The following is a 27,127-nucleotide window of genomic DNA, read 5'->3' as shown; positions in this document are numbered from 1 at the left end:
CTATTTGAAACCCCTGACCTAATCCCATTTATTCCTCTCCACAGAAACTCTCCCACCCCCTTCAGCTTTGTTTCACTTAAAGCCTGGATATCCAGCTTCTTCTCATTCATAACGGCCACAATCATCTCTTATCATTCTCATAATATCCACGCACATTCAGACATCCCACTTTGACAATTTTCTTCTTATTCTTTTTAGTAATTATTGCAGGAAAAGGGGTTACTAGCCCATTGTTCCCTGCATTTTAGTTGACTTTTACAACACGCATGGCTTACAGAGGAAAGATTCTTATTCCACTTCCCCATGGATATTATGGGAAAAATAATAAGAACAAGAACTATTAAGATAAAATCAAAGTAAACTCAGATGAGTGTGTATAAATAAACGTGTACATGTATGTGTAGTGTGACCTAAGTGTAAGTGTAAGTATATATATATTTTTTTAAAGCTGTTGTACTTCACAATTTACATCTTAAAGTAATATGCTGATACACATTGAAGTTGTTGAGTTGAGTCCCAAGTTCATGTGAGAATTCAGTAATCATCATTCGTGGCTTATGTTAGTAATATTTTTCCAATTTGAGTTAAATGTGAAAACAAGCTTATGAAACAAATAAACTAGACATTTTATTTTAATAGCAAAAATGGTTTATGTTGCCAGTTTGTTAGAAAAAGACCTTTTTTTTTTTTTTCTGCTAGGTTGATGACCAAGAACTTCAAGATGAGCCACTACAAATTCGTCTTATGGACCATGACACATACTCAGCCAATGATGCCATTGGGAAAGTCTATGTAGACTTAAACCCACTGCTGCTACCTCCACCCACTCCCCCACATTCTCAACGGCCATATGACCCCTCACAGCCAGGTTTGATAAAATTTTGTTATAATTTTTCTGCTAGTGTTATGAAGTTTAATTAAAGTATAAATTAAGCTTTATGTAATTTTTTCTAAATGCAGCTGAAAATTTGCATGCAAAATTGAATAATAAGTGAAAAAGCTTTATAGTTTGCACTATTCAGTTTTGGATGCAAGTTTGGTGATAAAAAAAAAGTATAATATACAAAACTGAAGAAGACTAGTTGAGGTATTTTGAAATTTATAAAGAATGGAGGAAAACAGGTTTAATAATGGTGTATAAATTGAGTGGATTAAAGGAAGTTTGGGGACATCCAAGGAAGGTATAGAAGGAGGTTGTGCTGGGATGTTAAGCAGAGGCTTGAACATCCAGCAAGTACATTTAAGCATGTTAGATGGAAATTAGGAGAGGCTAATATTGATGAAAAGATTTATGGTACCAATTAGCCAACTTGTTAATACACTCAACTCATCTCACACACTGTGGTCTGGGGGTCAATTCCCAGTCCTTCTGTAAACATTAGGACATATTTCCTTAAAGCACCTGCTGTTCATGCTCACCTATCTGTAAAATATGTACATGGGTGTTAGTCAACTGTTGTGGGTTGCATCCTGGGGCATAATTGACCTAATTTGCCTGAAATGCTCTACATAACAAAGGGCTCTCTGTATAGTAGTATTTCATTAAAGTCAGCTAGGTCTGTATACCTTGTATGTGTACTTGTAGAAATATATTATTATTACTAAATTTTAGTGTTTGGGAAATATATTTCTACATCTTAAAAGAATCACAATAATATACAGAACCCTAGACTACAATGCTCGCATTTCTTCCATCTTTATTTATAGCTCATTTACAGTGGAGGGAAGGCAGGGTAGAGGTCAGCCTAGGAAAGGTTGGTGGGAGGAACTTAACCCTTAAACGGTCCAAACGTACTGTATATACATGTTCTCTCGCGCAGCGCCCCAAATGTATATATGTTTCATTTTTCATTCATTCAAAATTGGTGCGATAGGCCTGAGTCGCCTAGACATGAGAGAATGGGTGTGCGCACTCTGTGCGCCGTACGAAAAAAATTGGGGACGCCTGGGTACGTGGTAGGTCCAGTTACATTTAGCCCCATCTTGGGTCAGCATCATGGCACGTCCTCATGATTCACTCACGCCTCGTCGTATTAACACTCTACTATTCAAGTAAAGTGATACAGATTGCGAGTTTAGTGGATTTGACACTAATGGGGCCAGTTATATTCAAGGAATTACTGAAAATGTCGACGATAACCCAGAAGACCCTCAGCCCATCACCTCTGGGGTAGCCACACCTGTCCTTGGGCCAAGCACCTCTGGGGTAGCCAGTGTGGCCACAGCAGACCCTAGGCCAAGTACTTCTGGGGTGGCCAGTGTGGCCACACAAGACCCTGGACCAAGCACCCCTGGAGTGGCGAGTGTTACCCATAGGCAACTTCGCAAGAGGAAACTATCATTTTTCCCGGTATTTTAGTGATAGTGAAAGTGATGTAAGTGACGATGAGACTCATTTTATGCCATTCAAGGATTCGTCTAGCGATAGTGAAGTTCATTATTCACCAGTGAAGCATACTTTTAGGTGTCGTCGTCTACGTTCAGGCAGTGTGCCATATGCAATCCCCAAGGATTGTGGCAGGTCACAATCCAAAACCCCGGCCACTGATAGTGAAAGTGATCATAAAGGCGAGTATGAGGAGATGGAGGAAGTAGTGGTGGGTAGCACAGTGCCTGGACCACATGGCGCGGTGGGTGGACAGACAAAGGACCTTTCGGCATCCCCTCAAACATGTGCTGCCTCCACTCCAGTCCCTCCTCCTGCTCCCCCTTGCCCCATGCCACAGGTCCACCCTGCACCATGTGATCATGAGTAGAACTGGACACAAAGTATATTCGTGCCACAGCCTTGTGATTTTGATGCGAGTGGAAGTGGTATCCAGCCAGAATGTCCCCTAACAAATGAGTCTACAGAGTCATACTATTTCCAGTTGTACTTTCATGAGCCTATAATTAACTTGATAGTGACCCAGACAAACAATTATTACCGATATGTCATGGGCAACACAGCACAGGTTGGAGAATCGACACGGCTGCACAGGTGGAAAGACACAACAGTGGCTGAAATGTATTTATTCCTTGCCACTGTCATGCTTATGCCACATATCTATAAGAACAATATACATAATTACTGGTCCACAGACCACTTCATCAGTACTCCAGTTTTCCGTGACCACCTTCCCTGCAACAGATTCACTCTGTTGCTACAAATGTTGCACTTCTCAGACAGAAATACGCTAAACAGAAATGACCTTCTATACAAAATCCGGGAAGTGTTTATGTATTCGAAGCAGAAATTCGGTGCATACTTTTATCCCATCAAGAACTTTGTTGCTGACGAGTCCTTAATTCTGTTCAAGGGGCGCCTGTTATTCAAGCAATATATACCGAGCAAACGTAATTGCTTTGGTATAAAAGTTTTTGCTATGTGTGACTGTGAGAGTGGTCTTGTGTTGGATGTTATCGTATACACCGGGAGAAACACGTTCAATAATGACAGACAGATGTTGGGCATTTCCGGTGATGTTGTTCGCAGGATGATGGAACCATACCTTGGCAAGGGCCATACATTGTACACAGACAACTGGTATACAAGCCCTATGCTCGCTGATTTCCTACGTGTGAACAATACTGATATAGAAGAAGGAATAGGAAACATATGCCAAAGTTCAGTGGAGGCAGTTTCATGCTAATGACATCATGGCACTGACGTGGCATGACAAACAGGACGTGACATTGGTGTCAACCATCCACAGAAATGAGATGGTACAGACAGACAGACTGAGCAGGTTCAACAATGAACTTATTGTAAAGCCAGCTGCTGTCATGGACTATACGTACAATATGCAACTAGTTGACAAGTGTGACATGATGATAGGGTTTGTTGACTGTGTATGTAGGAGTCGAAAGTGGTATATAAAACTGTTTTTTCACCTTATAGACATTGCAGTGCTCAATGCATTCAATATGTATGAAATAAAGACTGGAAAACAACAAAGTTTTGCAGAATTCTCTATGAATGTTGTCAAACAGATAGCAAGAAAGTATGGTACTACACCTGTACCTGCCCTTCAACAGCGACTTGTCCCACAACCACAGCCAGTGGGAGAAGTGCCAGACCGAATCACTCCTGTCACTATCTGGTACCAATACCACCTACCCCAAAGAATTCCCAGAAAAAGTGTGTTGTGTGCGCTACCACCAAAAAACGACCTCAACAGCAGAAGGACACACAATTCATTTGTCACCAGTGTGGGGTGGTACTCTGTATGAATCCATGCTTCATTGAGTATCATACAATTGTGGAATTCTAGAAACATAAGTGGGACATGTAAATACTTGTACAGTACATAGTTTTAGATAATAGAATGTGATTCAGCCAGGTGTGGAAAATCACCTGTCAGTGTGTACATGTGTGTTTATGACAATATGATAAAAATTTCGTATGTAATATTGGTGTATAAACAAAAATTGGCATTGATATCAAATGACTTACTATAAAGCATAATTATCATATCATGAAAACCAAGAAAATGAAAAAAAATGGAAGAAAACGGTAAATATGTTGAATTTCTGCAAGCAGCAGTGCTCCATGTTGCCGTCAGGTGATCGCCAAGTGCCAACTTCGCGGCCTCATACCTCGGTAAGTACTGACCCTAAATTATTTTTTTTATGCTAAAACACTTAAAAAAATGTGCTCTTTTTTTCTACATAAAAAAAAAAGATTTTTTTTTTTTTTTCAAAATATTCGGGGCGCTGCGCGAGTGAACGTATATATACGTTTGGACCTTTTAAGGGTTAAACACACAGTCATGATACAAGACAGTCTCTCTATAATATATACCTTGTATAATTTAATTCAGGTAGAAATTCAAGGGAACTTACAAGGCTAAAAAACAATGTGAATCAGGTTACCAAGAGAATCTAGGGATTGCATAACAATAAAGAATGTCACCCATAATGTATATTCAGTCATGCAAGATCACAAAGTTTTGCATTACAGATTATATAATCTTTTCATCAAATATCTTGAAAAAGAGGTCAGACGAGTTTTTTTCTAGGTCAGTGACAGTATGAAGACCAGTGCCAAAGGATAGAAAATAATGTTGATATTGAAAAATAGGGATATAAATAGATTACTAAGGTGTGATTTGGTTTAGCAATAACATTGTGAATTTTGTGTTCTTAATTATAGTATGTACTTCAGTTATAACGATACAAGAGAATAGTTGAGGAAGGTTTCTTAGAACCATCAGCAAGGAAAACAAGAAGTCACAGTTTTAAACCATAAAATTTTTTTTTATTTTTTTATTATCACACTGGCCGATTCCCACCAAGGCAGGGTGGCCCGAAAAAGAAAAACTTTCACCATCATTCACTCCATCACTGTCTTGCCAGAAGGGTGCTTTACACTACATAAAAGTAGGAGAGAAAAGACACTAGAAGGCATTTCTTCACAAAGTTTGGTAGACCGCTAGAATATGATGCAGTAAGATGTGGGATGTGCTACAGCCACTTGAGACTAAAAATCTATATTGTATGATAGAAGTATATACTGAAGCTGGGACACCATGAGCATAACTCTGCTCTGATAACTATAAAGAAGGACTGTATTCACAGAATTGCACGAGTGGTTTTGCTCTACGAGACTTCCCATTTTTGTTGGTAATTTTATTTTTTTTATTAACACATTGGTCATTTCCCACCAAGGTAGGGTGGCCCAAAAAAGAAAAAGTTTCACCATCATTCACTCCATCACTGTCTTCCTAGAGGCACGCTTACACTACAGTTATAAAACCACAACATTAACACCCCTCCTTCAGAGTGCAGGCACAGTACTTCCCATCTCCAGGACTTAATTTCCGGCCTGCCAGTTTCCCTGAATCCCTTCATAAATATTACCCTGCTCGCATTACAACAGCACATCAAGTCCTAAAAACCATTTGTCTCCATTCACTTCTATCTAACATGCTCACACATACTTGCTGGAAGTCCAGGCCTCTCGCACACAAAACCTCCTTTACCCCCCTCCCTCCAACCTTTCCTAGGTTGACCTCTGCCCTACCTTCCTTCCACTACAGATTCATACACTCTCGAAGTCATTCTATTTCCTTCTATCTTCTCTACATGTCCGAACCGCCTCAGCAACCCCTCCTTGGCCCTCTGGATAATAGTTTGGGTTATCCCACACCTTCTAATTTCTAAACTACGAATTCTCTGCATTATATTCAAACCACACATTGCCCTCAGACATGACATCTCCACTGCCTCCAGCCTTCTCCTTTTTGCAGCATTCACCACCCATGCTTCACCCATATAAGAGTGTTGGTATAACTATTCTCTCATTCATTCACCTCTTTGCTTCCATGGACAAAGTTCTTTTTCTCCACAGACTCCTCAGTGCACCACTCACCTTTTGTCCCTTGTCAGTTCTATGATACACCTCGTCTTTCATAAACCCATCTGCTGACACGTCCACTCGTAAATATCTGAATACCTTCACCTCCTCCATACTCTCTCCCTCCAACCTGATGTCCAATCTTTCGTTACCTAATTTTTTTTATCCTCATCATCTTACTCTTTCCTATATTCACTTTCAGTTTTCTTCTTTTACATACCCTTCGAAACTCATCCACCAACCTCTGCAACTTCTCTTCAGAATCTCCCAAAAGCACAGTGTCATCAGCAGAGAACAGCTGTGACAACTCCCACTTTGTGTTAGTCTTAATCTTTTAACCCAAAACCTCTTACCAGCACCTGAGCATTCACTTCTCTTATAACCTCGTCTATAAATATATTGAACAACCATGGTGACATCACACATCTTTGTCTAAGGCGTACTTTTACTGGGAAATAATCTCCCTGTCTCCTACATACTCTAACCTGAGCCTCACTATCCCTGTAAAAAATTTTCACTGCCTTCAGTAACCTACCTCCTATTCCATACATTTGCAACATCTGCCACATTGCCTCCCTATCCACCCTGTTATATGCCTTTTCCAAATCCATAAATGCCACAGAAACCTTTTTACCCAAATCTAAATACTGTTCAGTTACAGTGCTAGTCATGGCATTATGCAGCCCCTCTCCCCCACACGTTGTGGAGAAATTTTTTCTGGGGGGGGGATCATCCCCCTTCAGCCCTTCAGCCCTGAGGGGCCCAGCCCTTTCAGAAGGGGCAAGCATCTTGTTTACTTCCACATCAAGTAATTACAAGCAGATGTTTGACCAGCGTGTACCAGTCACAGGTCACGCCACATCTTTCCAAAAGACCAGTGTTGCAAATAGTGTAGTTTAACGAGAGACAATCAGACTTACCTTAGCAGGACAATTAACCCTTTCAGGGTCCGTCCCGTAGATCTACGGTTTTACGTTCAGGGTCCAAACCGTAGATCTACGTCATGAGTTCAGCTCACTCTGATAAACTGTGAGTGGTAAATTTGGGCCTAGATATGAGAGAATACAATTGTGTGGTATGTGTGCACCACATAAAACAAATCCTGCAGCACACTGTGTATAATGAGAGAAAAAAAACTGAGACCGTGATTTTCGATTAAAACAGCGATTTTGCAGTGTTTTTTCGTATGTTTTTTATAGTTGTATTTGTGATTTCTTGGTCTCATTTGATAGAATGGAAGAAATATTACAGAAATAGAGATAATTTTGATTGGTTTTAGCAATGGAAATGGCTTGAAACTGAGCTCAAAGTGGCGGAAATGTTAAATTTTTGCCGATGTTCAAGAGTAAACAAACGACCTAACACGTCTAATACACACCAGCTGGTGGGTCTAATATACATTCACAAATGTGGTGATGATATTTATACAATTATTACAATATTGCATAACAGTAAATCTTCTATTTTTTGGTGTGAATAAAAATTCATTATGTGAATAAAAAATCAAAATGGAATTTATTTGTAAAGCCTCAAAATATAACTAATGAACAGAGGAAATGTTAGTTTAGTGCCAGGAATACCTACATTGTTTATTCTGGATCCTATTTTGAAATTGGAATATTTTGAACTTTGTGTTAAATTGGCCAAATCACCAATTTCCGGTCACTTTATTTTGTAGTTGAAATCACTTTATTTTGTAGTTGAAATCACCAAGTCGTTGACTTGGTGATTTCTTGTGCTCAATCGATAGAATAGAAGTAATACTAGTGAAATAGCTAAGAATTTGGTTGACTGGAATAATGTAATTGGCCTAAAATGGGGGTCAAAGTCGGCAAAATCGCCGATTCGTAAATATCGCTGACACATCAAAATTCACGAGAGCATAATTTCGTCAATTTTCCATCAAATTTCGTACTTTTTGTTTTATTACATTCACAAAAAGATTCTCTACCATTTCATAAGAAAAAATAAAAAAAAAATTTCTTGAAAATTCTTGGACACTGGGGCACCACTTCAGATTTTGGCCTTGGACCCTGAAAGGGTTAAGGAAAACCCTTCACACACTTTATTACCATGTTAAACATAGTGTACATTGTTGTCTATGCCCGGACAGCAAGAATCGAGCATTCTGCATTGCTTCACGGTGTGAAGTTTCTCAAGGAAGGAAAAAACACTGGTGTATGCGAATCCTTTCTATGAGGGCAAGTCAGGCCAGCGAGGGGCACTGTGGGGTAGATTCCTTTTAGACTTCATCGAAGCAACTCGTGCATCACGCTGTAATAACAAAGACTATAGTGATCGAGCGTTTTTGTGCATAAAGAATCTCAACAGACACAGCAGAACAATTACAGAGAAGTGTGATCAGCTTCCTGTAATGATATCACTGTGGAAAGAACAAATCTTGTGGAACATAGTGTAACAGGGTGCATATTCCTAGATTGTGGAAGATGTGGACATCCAAGGACACTTCAGCTTCTATCAAGTCACCTGTACCTGTCGAATATGGTGCAGCCAACACCATAACTCATGCTACAAGAGCAAGGTAGGTTTTGAACCAACTGGTTATGCATGGGACTGCGCAGTTCTCGTGTCACAAGGGGTTCAAAATCATCCTATAGTCGGCAGTGAGGTGTGGACTTTTGAGTCCAAACCAGTACATATCATCAGCAATCAGTTTCTGAGATATGCTGAAACAACACCCCCTAGGGGTAATTATACTCATCATACTTATCCCCTTGCAGCCCATGTGTGGTTACAGTTACATTGTCGGCTCCGAGTACATTCTGGACGCGGCTGCAGAATGTGGAGATGTCATCAAGCTAAGTCCCATACAGTTCTCTTATTATATGACCAGCTTGTTTGTAAGCAAAACTCTACACATGTACCGAAACAAAAACACATACCATGAAAGATTATAATATATATATTTTCTCACTGAGGTTTTAATATTTGGTGCTGCGTTCTTTACGGTTAATCACATCCCTCATCCATGTAGGAAGACTCTCACAAATTCTTGAAGGTTTGAGGAGGTATATTATTCCATGCCTCATGTAGAGCAGCCTCCAGCCGCAAGACGGAACTGATATCCTTGCCCAGTAAACTTCGTTTCACTATTGACCAGAGGTTCTCAATAGGGTTTAGGTCTGGGGAATTACCTGGCCAGTCATTAAAGAACCTCGCTTCACAGTCCTTAAGCCACTGAACTACAGATTTGGCGGTATGACACGGTGCACCATCCTGCATAAAAGCCGTAGCCCCACACTTGCCAAACGCCTCAGGTAAATTGTCACACAATAACTCCAGGTAATTATACTGGTTCATATAGTGGTTTTTGGGAAGCACAATGAGTTCACCAACACACTGAGCACTGAAACACCCCCAGGCCATTGGTGTTTGGTGATCCCGCAGGTGTAGCATGGGTCTAGCGGTCACTACCTCTGGGCCGGTACACATGTCTCCCACGGTTACACATGACAGTGAAGATTGCTTCATCACTCCTGAGTACTTCAAACCACTGTTGAGGATTCCAGGGAAGATATTTCTTTGCATAATCCAGCCTTTGTTTTGTCTATGGCTTGGAGAGGATTGGTTTCTTAACCTGGCAGTGACTACTGTAGCCCATTTCTGACACACACCTATTAACAGTTCTTACAGACACCTCTGAGAGAAGATACGGGTTCTTTTCTTTCAATTCTCTAGCAGTTATCCTAGGTGTACTCTCTAACTACTACTTTAACACAGTTAAGGTATGAACAGATGTCTTTTTCGAGGGGCCAGGCCGAGGTTTGGCAGATGGTAACCCGACACTGCTACCGCCTTGAAATGCTGCACCCATTTCCTCACTGAGCGCTCACACACACACCAATATTCTCCACTATTTTTTCGTCTAGTGCCCAGTTTTGTAAAGCCCTATGATTTGAGCTATAGTTTCAGGTATTAAAGACTTCCTTTTACCCATAATCAAACATGTATAGCCCCAAAACCAAAGGGAACACTGGACAAAAGATGGGGCGGATGAGAGACAAAAGTGCAACACTTCCTCTCACTACGGCAGCCACGTGAACACTGAGGAGTCACTGTGGAGTGTGGCGGCAGGCCGTGACGTCATGCTAACAGCTGCTACCCAGTATAATACACTGACGAAAAAAGAACCCCCTGTATTGTAGGCTTTTCATTTTTGCTACAGCATTATGCCATGATGCTCACCCGGCATAATGCCATGACTAGCACTGTATATGTTTCACTGTAAACACTTGGTCTACACACCTCTACCCATTCTGAAGCCTCCTTGTTCATCTGCTATCCTACTCTCAGTTTTATTCTTAATTCTTTCAATGATAACTGTACTATACACTTTACCAGGTATACTCAACAGACTTTTTTTTTTTTTTTCCAACAAACTGGCCGTGTCCCACCAAGGCAGGGTGGCCCAAAAAGAAAAACGAAAGTTTCTCTTTTTAAATTTAGTAATTTATATAGGAGAAGGGGTTACTAGGTCCTTGCTCCCGGCATTTTAGTCGCCTCTTACAACACGCATGGCTTACAGAGGAAGAATTCTGTTCCACTTCCCCATGGAGATAAGAGGAAATAAACAAGAAAAGAACTAGAAAGAAAATAGAAGAAAACCCAGAGTGGTGTGTATATGCATATTTGCTTGTACATGTATGTGTAGTGTGACCTAAGTGTAAGTAGAAGTAGCAAGACGTACCTGAAATCTTGCATGTTTATGAGACAGAAAAAAGACACCAGCAATCCTTCCATCATGTAAAACAATTACAGGTTTCCGTTTTACACTCACTTGGCAGGTCGGTAGTACCTCCCTGGGCGGTTGCTGTCTACCAACCTACTACCTACTGTTTTATGTTTATGCTTATTTTATAGTTTTGTGTGTTTTAAAATTACTCTAACCTGGATAATTTTGACATTTACATAGAGGGAATGACCAGAAAGAAAAGTGGTTTGGGCAAGAGAAAGTCATTAAGCACATTTTGAATGAAATCCTGTGGTTAGTTTCCATTGTATGGGTCATGCATAGAGTATTGGATAAAAGAATTCTACAAATTAGGAACCCAAAGAATTTGGAACCTTGCAAATTTTTGGGTCTGACTCCTTACACAATTCTTACTATTGTGATGTTTCAAAATTCTCTTTTCTCTTGTAATGTAGAGAGATCTTTATTTTTATTTATTTTTTTTTTCAACAAGTCGGCCGTCTCCCACCGAGGCAGGGTGACCCAAAAAAGAAAGAAAACCCTCAAAAAGAAAATACTTTCATCATCATTCAACACTTTCACCACACTCACACATTATCACTGTTTTTGCAGAGGTGCTCAGAATACAACAGTTTAGAAGCATGTACGTATAAAGATACACAACATATCCCTCCAAACTGCCAATATCCCAAACCCCTCCTTTAAAGTGCAGGCATTGTATTTCCCATTTCCAGGACTCAAGTCCGACTATATGAAAATAACCGGTTTCCCTGAATCCCTTCACTAAATATTACCCTGCTCACACTCCAACAGATCGTCAGGTCCCAAGTACCATTCGTCTCCATTCACTCCTATCTAACACACTCACGCATGCTTGCTGGAAGTCCAAGCCCCTTGCCCACAAAACCTCCTTTACCCCCTCTCTCCAACCCTTTTGAGGACGGCCCCTACCCCTCCTTCCTTCCCCTATAGATTTATATGCTTTCCATGTCATTCTACTTTGATCCATTCTCTCTAAATGACCAAACCACCTCAACAACCCCTCTTCTGCCCTCTGACTAATACTTTTATTAACTCCACACCTTTTCCTAATTTCCACACTCCGAATTTTCTGCATAATATTTACACACATTGCCCTTAAACAGGACATCTCCACTGCCTCCAACCGTCTCCTCGCTGCTGCATTTACCACCCAAGCTTCACACCCATATAAGAGTGTTGGTACTACTATACTTTCATACATTCCCTTCTTTGCCTCCATAGATAACGTTTTTTGACTCCACATATACCTCAATGCACCACTCACCTTTTTTCCCTCATCAATTCTATGATTAACCTCATCCTTCATAAATCCATCCGCCGACACGTCAACTCCTAAGTATCTGAAAACATTCACTTCTTCCATACTCCTCTTCCCCAACTTGATATTCAATTTTTCTTTATCTAAATCGTTTGATACCCTCATCACCTTACTCTTTTCTGTGTTCACTTTCAACTTTCTACCTTTACACACATTCCAAAACTCATCCACTAACCTTTGCAATTTTTCTTTAGAATCTCCCATAAGCACAGTATCATCAGCAAAAAGTAACTGTGTCAATTCCCATTTTGAATTTGATTCCCCAAAATTTATTCCCACTCCTCTCCTGAACACCCTAGCATTTACTTCCTTTACTACCCCATCTATAAATATATTAAACAACCATGGTGACATTACACATCCCTGTCTAAGACCTACTTTTACCGGGAAGTAATCTCCCTCTCTTCTACACACCCTAACCTGAGCCTCACTATCCTCATAAAAACTCTACAGCATTTAATAACTTACCACCTATTCCATATACTTGCAACATCTGCCACATTGCCCCTCTATCCACTCCATCATATGCCTTTTCTAAATCCATAAATGCAATAAAAACTTCCCTACTTTTATCTAAATACTGTTCACATATATGCTTCAATGTAAACACTTGATCTACACATCCCCTACCCACTCTGAAACCTCCTTGCTCATCTGCAATCCTACATTCTGTCTTACCTCTAATTCTTTCAATTATAACCCTACGTACACTTTTCCTGGTATACTCAGTAAACTTATTCCCCTGTAATTTTTACAGTCTCTTTTGTCCCCTTTCCCTTTATATAAAGGGACTATACATGCTCTCTGCCAATCCCTAGGTACCTTCCCCTCTTTCATACATTTATTAAACAAAAGTACCAACCACTCCAACACTATATCCCCCCCTGCTTTTAACATTTCTGTCATGATCCCCCTTTCATTTTACGTAATGCCTCACGTACCTCCCCCACACTTACATTCTGCTCTTCTTCACTCCTAAAAGATGGTATACCTCCCTGACCAGTGCATGAAATTACTGCCTCTCTTTCTTCCTTAACATTTAAAAGTTCCTCAAAATATTCTCGCCATCTACCTAATACCTCCATCTCCCCATCTACTAACTCCCCTACTCTGTTTTTAACTGCCAAATCCATACTTTCCCTAGGCTTTCTTAACTTGTTTAACTCACTCCAAAATTTTTTCTTATTTTCAATAAAATTTCTTGACAGTGCCTCTCCCACTCTATCATCTGCTCTCCTTTTGCACTCTCTCACCACTCTCTTTACCTTTCTTTTACTCTCCATATACTCTGCTCTTCTTATAACACTTCTGCTTTGTAAAAACCTCTCATAAGCTTCCTTTTTCTCTTTTATCACACCCTTTATGCATGTAGATAATTTATTTTCAGGAACAGCTGTCATGTCTGGATGGTTGCCTGTTTATGACACTATGCACGGGATTCGTGGTGAGGTCAACATCGTTGTTAAAGTTGATCTCTTCTCAGACTTCAACAAATTTCGTCAGTCGTCGTGTGGGGTGCAGTTTTTCTTTAGTAAGTTTCGTCTTTTAACTTCATGAACTTTCTAGCAAAGACCAAAATTTGGCTATTTATTCTATATTCTAAATGTTATTTTTACTTTGGCAGCTCCTGAGATTCCTGCTGGGTACAGGTGTCAGAACATTGTCGGATTTGTCGAAGAGTTGGTGGTGAATGATGATCCAGAGTATCAGTGGATAGACAAGATTCGGACTCCTCGTGCCAGCAATGAAGCACGTCAGACTCTCTTTTTTAAGCTCTCTGGGGAACTCCAGCGCCGTATTGGACTTAAGGTTTTGGAACTTGGCGGAAATGCTGTGATTGGGTAAAAGTTCTTTACATTTCCATTACGTGACTCTTGCCTACACTAAATTCCATCATTTCATCTGTCGCTCTATTTGTTGAACTCATCAAAGTCTGGTTGAGTTTTAATCATTTTTAGTTCTTATTCTGAATAAGATTTTTTGCATGATCCACAAACTAGTGTAGATATTTTGTTTTTCTTGACATAGAATACACATAATTTAGATAGATTATTGGGCAAGCGCTGATTTTTGTTTGACCCACTGGTGACATTTTTCTTTTAAACAGAATTTCTTTCATCTGTTGCATTGTTTTCCTTTTTTTTTCTTGCTATATACAGTGGACCCTCGACTAACGCTATTAATCCGTTCCTGAGAGCTCATCGTTAGTCAAAATTATCGTTAGTCGAGTTAATTTTCCCCTAAGAAATAATGGAAATCAAATTAATCAGTGTAGGACACCCCAAAGTATGAAAAAAAAATTGTTTTTACCACATGAAATATTAATTTTAATACACACAAACTGAAGAAGACATGCTCAGTTACATGACACTTATCTTTATTGAAGATCTGGTGATGATTGATGGGATGGGAAGAGGGGAGAGTGTTGATGGTCTTAGTGTTTAGAAGGGGAATCCCCTTCCATTAGGACTTGAGGTGGCAAGTCCTTTTCTGGGGTTACTTCCCTTCCCTTTAAATCTCTCAAACCAACCTTTGCTGGCCTTAAATTCACTCACGTCACCACTAGTTGCTGGCATTTTTTTAATTAAATCGTCATGCAACTTCCTAGCCTTTTCACATATGATCGCTTGAAAGATGCTGTCTCCTGCTATCTGTTTTTCATTTATCCACACCAATAACAGTCTCTCAACATCTTCGAGTACTTGCGATCTCAGTTTCGAAAACATAATTGCACCTTTGGCAAGAACAGCTTCCTTGATTGCCGTTTTCTTGGCCACAGTAGTAGCGATGGTTGATTGGGGTTTTGTGTACAACCTGGCCAGCTTGGAGACACGCACTCCACTTTCATACTTAGCAATGATCTCTTTCTTCATATCCATAGTAATTCTCACCCTTTTTGCTGTAGGGTTGGCACTAGAAGCTTTCTTGGGGCCCATGGTGACTTATTTTGCAGGTGCAATCACTAAAAAGGCTGTGATAATATGAAATGTTCCAATTGTATGCTTGGAAGCGACCGCGGTGGCTGGCTGGTTTGTAAACACTGGCCAGAAGTGGACATGTCTCAGACGGAACGAATAGTGTTGGTCGAGTTTTTTAGCGCTAGCCTAGGCAAAAATTTTGCGTTAAAATGTATCGCTAGTCGGATTTATCGTTAATCGACGCCATCGTTGGTTGAGGGTCAACTGTATTTCAATTTCCAGCCAGGTCTTTCATGAGGTTCACTGATGAAAAGTTTTATTTTAAAGAACAAAAAGGCACAGTACAATGACTGGAACAATACACAGTGTGACTTGTGAATGATCCAAGTCGGACTGAAGCTTCGTAATAGCATTTCTGACTCTATGTGCGGGTTACTTGTTTTCCTTTAAAAGTCAAAATTTTTCTGGTAACTAGTGTCCTGAGTTCCTGTTTGATGGGTGGGGCGAGTTCATTTCCTGGTAGAATTTTTTTTTTCTCAAAGTTTTTGACTTCTATATTCTTTTGATACATCTTAAATAATGTTTGTAGTTTTTTATCTGTCTTGAATGAGTGTTGTTTCAAAGGCAGATTCCTATCTACTTACATATTTGCATGTTCTGATGAACATGCAAATATGTACATGTACAGTTTTGTAACTTTATGTTCAGTAAGTACACAATAATATTGTATTAAAAGGATTTTATATTAATTTATTAAGCAGTGTTTATGTAACTTTCTGCAAACTAATTTTGGAAGTATATACTGGTAGTGCTAGAATATAACAGTAATGTAAGTAATTGTAATGGTCTCTTTTTACCTTCTTATCATCAGTTATCGTCAGTATTTTGATCTGGAGGGCGAGACAGGTATTGTTGTCCGTGGCTTGGGGTCGGCTGTAACGTTACTTAGACTCCACTTCGAATCTAGCACAACAGGAGGAACCACACATTCTCCATCACCGCTTCGAGAGATCACAGCTCAGAGAGAGTGAGTTCATGCTGTAATTTATTTATTTATTGGAGCAAGAGATTTGGGAGGAAGTGTAGAGTAAACCAAGTGAAAAGCACATGTAAATAAGTAAGACACATGTGCTCTGGCATAATGGCCTCATTTTCATTCTTCACTTTCACTTTGAACAAGATTGGGGAGCTGAACCCTTCTCAAAGCTGAGGGACCGACTACCTCAAAATTACTCCTTCAAAGCTGAGGGATTAATCACCTCATCTTGACTTCACCACTGCTTCTTCTGTCTCTAGTATTTAGTAACATCTGTATTTGACTGAAGAAGCCTGCAGAGCAGGCAAAACATTTCAACAATAAAGATTTCCAGCCGTTGCACATGGGTCATACTCATTTACTTGTCAGTACAGTCATACCCCACCCTACATTATTAATTGGTTCCAAGAGCTGTGACGTAACCTGATTTTTGACGTAAACCGGACGTAATGCCTTAAAATGACGACAAACACTGTGAAACTAGCATAAATAACTTGCGAAAGAATATAACTATTGCTAAACCTTAAAGAACACTGAAAACATATTTTATTCATATTTTTTAAAGAATAATGAACACAGTTAAAAAAATTATATTATTTACCTTGTGATTTGCCTTAAAAAATGCCTTAAGTATGAAAAGAACACCTAAGGCAACCCTAAGGCATGCACTATCACCGACACTTTTTCACCATTTTCATATCTTTTAATCATATTTAACTTACTTTCCACTTGTAATCACTAGCACTATCCTTCTTAGGACCCATGGCTAACACAGACACAGTAAAGGAATAATCACAAAGATAACAGTGAAAGGCAAAACAAGCACACGATTTGTAAAGTAAAAAGACACAAGTGCAACTAATGTGACATTTTATTGTGGCAACGTTTCGCTCTCCAGGAGCTTTGTCAAGCCGTTACGTTGCCACAATAAAATGTCACATTAGTTGCACTTGTGTCCTTTTACTTTACATATTGTCGGTAATTCTACCAAAACATATACAAGCATACGATTACAGCATGGACAAAAATGCACATGGCATCACCTTTGTTTTGAATGAGAGCCAACAGCAATGCCGCCATGCAACAAGACAGCAGAACTACGTACAGTGGATCCTCGTTTTTTGTAAGCATCAGAGGTCATAATTTTAGAAAATCAAATTTTTTTTTGTCAAAATATTGACTTGTGAATCGTCATTTGACCTACAAATAGTCGTTCATCCCAGATGCGTATGCACAGCCCCAAGTGGCCCCACACTCCATTCACAGCCAGTGTGCCATTGTTTATCAGCGAGTGAGGATGATCCCACATGTTCATACGATATGTTTTTTAATATTCTATTCATTTTAGTGCTTGCATCTGCTAATAATGTGTGAGTGTGGTGAAAGTGTTGAATGATGATGAAAGTATTTTCTTTTTGGGGATTTTCTTTCTTTTTTGGGTCACCCTGCCTCGGTGGGAGACTGCCGACTTGTTGAAAAAAAAAAAAATCTGCTAAATAAGCCACTATGGCCCCAAAGAAAGTTCCTAATGCCAGACCTTTGGTAAAGAAGTTGAGAAATACAATAGAATTCAAGAAAGTACTCGTAGTAAAGTGATAAAGTGGAGGTGGAAGAGTGAGGGGAGAATGTACCTTCTTCAGTGATTCTACGATATGTACAATACTAAAGTAGCACGAGTTAATAAAGGCTATAGTACCAGCCAGCGATAAAGCGTAGCATTAACAGTGTAGCAAGTAAGTTAAGCGATTAATCGATAGAAAAAGGACAGCATGAACCTAACTCTTCCAATGTTGTTGGAGTTACATTGGAACCCTGAGTTTCATACTTAATCCATTTCAGGAGCTAGTACTAAAGCCGAAACGTCCTAAAGTCGATACAGTATTTCCCATAAGAATTAATGTAAATACAATTAATCCATTCCAGGGAGTTGAGAATCCCCCTCCATAAGGACTTCAGGTATCAAAGCCCTCTAGTGTTATTTCCCTTCTTTGTCTTTTACTGCTACAGTACATTCATTACTTACCTTAAAATATTTGTAGTCTTAATGTAGGGTGAGAGGTGAGTAGCATTTATTTGTAGGAATTCAGTGTAGATAGCCTGTTGATGTAGGTACATGTATGTAGCCTCCCTGGGCTACACTACACAGCCATATTATTATACTACACAGCCAATCATAGATGCATTAGTGAAAATATCTATATTAACCAAAAGTAAGACATTTAATGTGCCCAAGAGTAATTATTATTAAACGTACATCGCATATAAACATTGCATGTTTTTATATATACTATGTAACTTGTTTCTTATATAATTTTGAAGATAATATAATAGATGGATTAATGAAAATGTCTATATTCATTCGAGGAGAAACAAAGCCACACTGATTCACAACTATGGGGGCAGGCAGACAGTTCTGGTACGCAGGACGAAACACGGGGCGCAGTGCATAACTCGGGACAAAATTGAGCTGAAAAAACAGTTCTAAACTCAAAGCGTATAATAGTCAGGGCATATGAAACTCAGGGTTCCACTGTATACAGTGGAACCTCAAAAATCGAACTGCTCCCAACACAACCAATTATGTAAGTATATTTTTGTAAGTGCTTTTATAAGTGTATTTTTGAGGGTCTGAAATGGACTAACCTAATTTACATTATTCCTCATGGGAATAAATTCATTCGGTAAAGGCACTCAAACAGCCTTCTGGACCAAAGAAAGTTCGATATTTGAGGTTCCACTGTATAGGGCTACTGATAACACCGCCGCCGCCACCACCACTATGTATGGCTTCTGCTCTCAGTGGCCTCTCTAACCCAACAACAAAACACACCACCACTTGTGACATACGTAATGACATTTTCTATTCATTTTAGAGTATATCATGTTTCTATGTTATTAATATTGTTTGTTATGTCATATTAGATGAATTGTGATACATAAATAAGCCGTAGATTGATGTTAGTGTCATAGTGAAGGACTATCTTGCCTTGCCTCCAGACATTCCCCTGCCACCGCCACAATTCCTAACATATGTAATGACATATTTTATTCATACACCAACAAGAGTCTTCAATAAAGGTAAGTGTGATGTTATTATTGTTTTATTCTTCATGTCTCATTGTTTTCTGTGTATGTAAATCTATATTTCATGTAAAAAAAAATATTTTTTTGTTAATACTTTTGGTCTGAAACGGATTAATTGGATTTACATTATTTCTTATGGGGGAAAATGGTTTCGCAAATCGTCAATTTCACCATTAGTCACACTTTCTGGAATGGATTAATTATGAAAAACGAGGGTCCACTGTATATGTATACATTTTTTTTATGTTTTAAATGAGTGTTTATTGTATTTTCGAATTTCTTTTTTAGCTTTTATCTTTTACTGTTAATTTTTGCATTTTATTTATTTTAAATTATTTTTTAGGAAAAATTTATTCATTTCACACACTTTTATTATTACGTAGGTGACGTTGCTGAGTGATGTAACATCTGACATAATGACATTCACTGAACTTTAATTTACTCTAGAAAAGTGGTGTAAAGGCAAAGTTGATGTAAGCCAAAATGGCATAAAATGGGGTATGACTGTATTGTATGCCATTAATATATTGATAAAGAAAAGTGTAGGTCCTGAGGCACAATTAGAGAACACAGTGTCACTATTTGTGGTCCATGGATTTTTCAACCTTTTTGCAGTAGATATCAGGTGGATAAAAGGTTGTTGGGTAGGCTCCAGGATGTGCACGTTTATAGAGGGGCAACTGATATATCGGATCATTATCTAGTTGTAGCTACAGTTAGAGTAAGAGGTAGATGGGATAAGAGGAAAATGGCATCAACAAGTAAGAGGGAGGTGAAAGTGTATGAACTAAGGGAGGAGGAAGTTCGGGTGAGATATAAGCAACTATTTGCAGAAAGGTGGGCTGGTGCAAGTATGAGTAGTGGGGGGGTTGAAGAGGGTTGGAATAGTTTTAAAAATGCAGTATTAGAATGTGGGGCAGAAGTTTGTGGTTATAGGAGGGTGGGTGCAGGAGGAAAGAGGAGTAATTGGTGGAATGATGAAGTAAAGGGTGTGATAAAAGAGAAAAAAGGTAGCTTATGAGAGGTATTTACAAAGCAGAAGTGTTATAAGAAGAGTAGAGTATATGGAGATTAAAAGAAAGGTGAAGAGAGTGATGGGAGAGTGCAAAAGGAGAGCAGATGATAGAGTGGGAGAGGTACTGTCAAGGAATTTTAATAAAAATAAGAAAAAAATTTGGAGTAAGTTAAACAAGTTAAGAAAGCCTAGGGAACAAATGGATTTGTCAGTTAAAAACAGAGAAGGGGAGTTAGTAGATGAGGAGATGGAGGTTTTGGGTAGATGGCAAGAATATTTTGAGGAACTTTTAAATGTTGAGGAAGAAAGGGAGGTGGTAATTTCATGCACTGGCCAGGGAGGTATATCATCTTTTAGGAGTGAAGAAGAGCAGGATGTGAGTGTGGGGGAGGTGCATGAGGCATTACGTAGAATGAAAGGGAGTAAAGCAGCTGGAACTGATGGGATCATGACAGAAATGTTAAAAGCAGGGGGGGATATAGTGATGGAGTGGTTGGTATTTTTGTTTAATAAATGTATGAAAGAGGGGAAGGTACCTAAGGATTGGCGGAGAGCGTGTATAGTCCCTTTATATAAAGGGAATGGGGACAAAAGAGATGGTAAAAATTATAGAGGAATAAGTTTACTGAGTATACCAGGAAAAGTGTACGGTAGGGTTATTATTGAAAGAATTAGAGACGAGACAGAATGTAGAATTGTGGATGAGCAAGGAGGTTTTAGAATGGGTAGGGGATGTGTAGATCAAGTGTTTACATTGAAGCATATATGTGAGCAGTATTTAGATAAAGGTATGAAAGTTTTTATTGCATTTATGGATTTAGAAAAGGCATATGATAGAGTGGATAGGGGAGCAATGTGGCAGATGTTGCAAGTGTATGGAATAGGTGGTAAGTTGCTAAATGCTGTAAAGAGCTTTTATGAGGATAGTGAGGCTCAGGTTATGGTGTGTAGAAGAGAGGGAGACTACTTCCCGGTAAAAGTAGGTCTTAGACAGGGATGTGTAATGTCACCATGGTTGTTTAATATATTTATAGATGGGGTTGTAAAAGAAGTAAATGCTAGGGTGTTCGGGAGAGGGGTGGGATTAAATTATGGGGAATTAAATACAAAATGGGAAGTGACACAGTTACTTTTTGCTGATGATACTGTGCTTATGGGAGATTCTAAAGAAAAATTGCAAAGGTTAGTGGATGAATTTGGGAATGTGTGTAAAGGTAGAAAGTTGAAAGTGAACATAGAAAAGAGTAAGGTGATGAGAGTATGAAATGATTTAGATAAAGAAAAATTGGATATCAAATTGGGGAGGAGGAGTATGGAAGAAGTGAATGTTTTCAGATATTTGGGAGTTGACATGTCAGCGGATGGATTTATGAAGGATAAGGTTAATCATAGAATTGATGAAGGAAAAAAGGTGAGTGGTTCATTGAGGTATATGTTGAGGCAAAAAATGTTATCTATGGAGGCAAAGAAGGGAATGTATGAAAGTACAGTGGACCCCTGCATACCGTTGGCATTACATAACGTTAAATCCGCATACCGATACATTTTATCGCTAAGATTTTGCCTCACTTACCACTAAAAAACCCGCTCAATGCTGTTCGTCCGAGACGCGTCTAATGTGCGGCCTGAGCCAGCCTCACATGTTCCGCCGGTGGCATTGTTTACCAGCCAGCCTCCGCGGTAACATCCAAGCATACAATCGGAACATTTCGTATTATTACAGTGTTTTTGGTGATTTTATCTGCAAAATAAGTGACCATGGGCCCCAAGAAAGCTTCTAGTGCCAACCCTACAGCAATAAGGGTGAGAATTACTATAGAGATGAAGAAAGAGATCATTGCTAAGTATGAAAGTGGAGTGTGTGTCTCCGAGCTGGCCAGGTTGTATAATAAACCCCAATCAACCATCGCTACTATTGTGGGCAACAAAACGGCAATCAAGCAAGCTGTTCTTGCCAAAGGTTCAACTGTGTTTTCGAAACAGAGATCGCAAGTGATGGAAGATGTTGAGAGACTCTTATTGGTATGGATAAATGAAAAACAGATAGCAGGAGATAGCATCTCTCAAGTGATCATAAGTGAAAAGGCTAGGAAGTTGCATGAGGATTTAATTAAAAAAATGCCTGCAACTAGTGATGATGTGAGTGAATTTAAGCCCAGCAAAGGTTGGTTTGAGAGATTTAAGAAGCGTAGTGGCATACATAGTGTGATAAGGCATGGTGAGGTTGCCAGTTTGGACCACAAAGCAGCTGAAAAATATGTGCAGGAATTCAAGGAGTACATAGACAGTGAAGGACTGAAACCTGAACAAGTGTATAATTGTGATGAAACAGGCCTGTTTTGGAAGAAAATGCCAAGCAGGACCTACATTACTCAGGAGAAAAAGGCACTCCCAGGACATAAGCCTATGAAAGACAGGCTTACTCTGTTGATGTGTTCCAATGCTAGTGGTGATTGAAAAGTGAAGCCTTTATTAGTGTATCACTCAGAAACTCCCAGAGCATTCAGGCAAAAGAATATCCTCAAGGCTAATTTGTGTGTGCTGTGGAGGGCAAACAGTAAGGCATGGGTCACTAGGGACTTTTTCTATGACTGGTTACACCATGCATTTGCCCCCAATGTGAAAGATTACCTGACTGAAAAGAAATTAGACCTTAAGTGCCTCCTGGTGTTAGACAATGCCCCTGGTCATCCTACAGACGTGGCAGAGCGACTTTATGGGGACATGAGCTTCATTAAGGTGAAGTTTTTGCCTCCTAATACCACTCCTCTCCTGCAGCCCATGGACCAGCAGGTTATTGCAAACTTCAAAAGACTGTACACAAAAGCTCTGTTTGAAAGGTGCTTTGTAGTGACCTCAGAAACTCAAATGACTCTTAAGAGAATTTTGGAGAGAGCACTTTAATATCCTCAATTGTGTAAACCTTATAGGTAAGACTTGGGAGGGAGTGACTAAGAGGACCTTGAACTCTGCTTGGAAGAAACTGTGGCCAGAATGTGTAGACCAAAGGGTTTTTGAAGGGTTTCAGGCTAACCCTGAGAGGAGTATGCCAGTTGAGGAATCCATTGTGGCATTGGGAAAGTCCTTGGGGTTGGAGGTTAGTGGGGAGGATGTGGAAGAGTTGGTGGAGGAGGACAATGAAGAACTAACCACTGATGAGCTGCTAGATCAACTTCAACAGCAAGAGGCCAGGCCTGAGGAAACTGGTTCGGAGGAGGAGAGAGAGAAATTGAAGAAGTTGCCTACTTCAAAGATTAAGGAAATGTGTGGAATGTGGCTTAAAGTGCAAACCTTTTTTGATGACAATCACCCTAACACAGCTATTGCAAGCCGTGCTGGTGACTATTACACTGACACTGTTGTGAAACACTTTAGGGAAGTCATAAAGGAACGAGAGGTACAGGCCACTATGGACAGATATGTTGTGCGACAGAAGTCCAGTGACTCTGAAGCTGGTCCTAGTGGCATTAAAAGAAGAAGGGAAGTAACCCCAGAAAAGGACTTGACACCTCAAGTCTTAATGGAAGGGGATTCCCCTTCTAAACACTAAGACTCTCTCCTCCTCCCATCCCATCAATCATCACCAGATCTTCAATAAAAGCAAGTGTCATGTAACTGTGCATGCCTTTTTCAGTTTGTGTGTATTAAAATTAATATTTCATGTGGTAAAAATTTTTTTTTCATACTTTGGGGTGTCTTGCACGGATTAATTTGATTTCCATTATTTCTTATGGGGAAAATTCATTCGCATAACGATAATTTTGCATAACAATGAGCTCTCAGGAACGGATTAATATCGTTATGCGGGGGTGCACTGTATAGTAGTACCAACACTTTTATATGGGTGTGAAGTGTGGGTTGTAAATGCTGCAGCGAGGAGGTGGTTGGAGGCAGTGGAGATGTCCTGTCTAAGAGCAATGTGTGGTGTAAATATTATGCAGAAAATTCGGAGTGTGGAAATTAGGAGAAGGTGTGGAGTTAATAAAAGTATTAGTCAGAGGGCTGAAGAGGGTTTGTTGAGGTGGTTTGGTCATTTAAAGAGATTGGATCAAAGTAGAATGACATGGAGAGCGTATGAATCTGTAGAAAAAGGAAGGCAGGGTAGGGGTCGTCCTCGACAAGGTTGGAGGGAGGGGGTAAAAGAGGTGATGTGGGCGAGGGGTTCGGACTTCCAGCAGGCATGCGTGAGCGTGTTAGATAGGAGTGAATGGAGACAAATGGTATTTGGGACCTAACGATCTGTTGGAGTGTGAGCAGGGTAATATTTAATGAAGGGATTCAGGGAAACCGGTTATTTTATATAACTGGACTTGAGTCCTGGAAATGGGAAGTACAATGCCTGCACTCTAAAGGAAGGGTTTGGTATATTGGCAGTTTGGAGAGATATATTGTGTATTTTTATACGTATATGATTCTAAACTGTTGTGTTCTGAGCACCTCTGCAAAAACAGTGATTATGTGTGAGTGAGGTGAAAGTGTTGAATGATGATGAAAGTATTTTCTTTTTGGGGATTTTCTTTCTCTCTGTGTCACCCTGCCTTGGTGGGAGACGGCCGACTTGTTGAAAAAAAAAAAATCAGAAATATTGACAGAACTATGCTACCGTAGCAGGTAGTGGTTCAATTTTCAAAAGAAAACTGAACCACCACCTGCTGCAAATATCTGATTGGCCAGGGTGTGGTACGTGTGTAGTCCTTTGAGCCACTAGCAGCAATAAGCTAGTTGACGAGAGAGCCGACAGTGATGTCTGGCCTCAGGCAAGACTTTGGGATTTGAACTATTGAAACTAGTTACAGGTAGCTCTGAATATTTTTGTGAATGATTTGAACATGTCATGCAACAGTCATATTTTACTATACTTAATGATTATGTAAATATACAGTATGTAGAAAATTTTCCAAAGGCAATTGGCTTGTCTTATTTATTTGAAACTATTGTAATTGATTATTTAAACTCTTAGATTAAGTAAATTAACTTACAGGAGACCGTCGTTTAACACGGTAGTTACGTTCCTGAAAACTCCGTGTTAGACAAAACTGTGTTAAACAAACTGAAGAACTTATGGGAAAAATAGGGTTACGTTGCTGGGCGCCTTCAAAAAGTCAAACAACTTTTTTTTAGACCTCCAGATCTTACAAAATAAAAGTGAATATGTAATTTTAGTGCATTGTCGTGCTATATTTCTGCTTAAGACTACAAATGCAATAGTATTTCTTATCTTAAATTGTGGGCAATGGTGTTTGTGAATGATTGTGAAGAGAGTGGATATAGATGGTGTGGCCCTACTGGTCTGAGGTGGATGGTTGTTGGTTGTCGGCAAAAGTGGATGATAGAGGTTCTGGTACTGAAGTCGATGGTTGTATTGGAGTGTGCATAAATTCTGTAATGGATCTCTGGGCTCTTTTACCCTGCAGTACATTATACAGCTGATGCTGTATAATACAGCGAGCTTCCAAAGTATCGTCGTCCTATACGCGTATGACCTGAACTGAAGGGTGGGAGGGTAGTGTGGGTGGCTTAGGGAGCTGGGGGATGGCAGCAGGTCTTCCTCGTTGACACAGTGGTGTAACCCACTAACCCACAAACCATTCCACTCGGCTAGTGACCGGGCCCTCAAAATTTTTTCCCCTCACACAACCATGTTAAACTAATTTTATGAAGTGTTAAACAAAAATATGCTGCAATTCCACAGTCATGCTATAACAAAAACGTGCAAGACAAAATCATGTTAAACGACGGTCTACTGTATTGCATAAATTATGACAAGTTAGATTAGGTTATGTTTGGAAGATGGGGTGGGTAATCTCTAAGTGAACTAGTTGTCTCACAATATGTGCCAGTGAGGGATGTAAAAGCTGTGCAGAGTTGTGTCTTGGGTGAGAAATGATATCAGTGTATCCCCAAGCAGCCTGAAGACTTTTTTTTTCAGCTTCAGTGTTTCAGTGAAGGTCTGACTTCAGAGATAACCAAGTTAAACATCTAACAAAAGTTACCTAGCAAAAAATAAATCCTGAGAGTGGAATATTTTTCAAAGAATAGGTTATACAAACCGAAGATCTGGGATTCACTGACAGAACACACTAAAGGACCCCTGCCTGCAAATCAATTTAAGACCCTACTTAGAAATCACCTCATCACCCAAAATTAACCAGACAGACACTTTACTTAATACCTACCAGTTACTCAAAAGCTAATCAAAAAACTTTTAAATAATTTAAGACTGCTCAACTGTTCGATCATTAATTTCAGTCTTAAAATTGTTTCAATTTCATTACTGTATATTGTGCTGGGGATTTCTCAACCATTTACTCATTACTTCAAAATTATAAGGTTTCAATTTCATCGTTTTAAATTGTACTAAATTATAATACTTCATATTGTAAATTGTTTTAAATTGTTCTAAATTATAATACTTTTTATAATCTATTTCAATACTAATTATTTTTTACTGAACTTCTCTACTAGACTTATTAAAGCCATATAGCATTACCTAATAGAATACTCAGTTCTCTTGTACTCATTGTAACTCATCTAATGACCATATGGACTGTTATTGCCTTATTAATCTTCAGTTAATTTTAAGTTGGCCCGAAATGCTCTACATACAAAGGGCTTTTGACATGTACACCCAACTATTATATTCCTTTGTACAACCATGTATCATGT

The 27,127-nt window shown here is 39.4% G+C and overlaps 1 protein-coding gene across 1 annotated transcript in view; it reads left to right on the top strand.

Annotated features, from left to right (window-relative positions):
* The window catches only part of LOC128696716 (C2 domain-containing protein 5-like), a 156,553-nt gene that overhangs the window by 8,562 nt on the left and 120,864 nt on the right, over positions 1 to 27,127 (top strand). Inside the window, 4 exon segments of the mRNA XM_053788089.2 lie at positions 700 to 868; positions 13,796 to 13,939; positions 14,033 to 14,249; positions 16,198 to 16,353. Coding sequence (XP_053644064.2) covers positions 700 to 868; positions 13,796 to 13,939; positions 14,033 to 14,249; positions 16,198 to 16,353 — 686 coding nt within the window.

This window comes from Cherax quadricarinatus, chromosome 46, assembly GCF_038502225.1.
Source record: "Cherax quadricarinatus isolate ZL_2023a chromosome 46, ASM3850222v1, whole genome shotgun sequence".
Taxonomy (NCBI): Eukaryota; Metazoa; Arthropoda; class Malacostraca; order Decapoda; family Parastacidae; genus Cherax; species Cherax quadricarinatus.
Note: the sequence above shows the minus strand (reverse complement) of the source record. Positions and strands in the feature narration are given on the sequence as shown.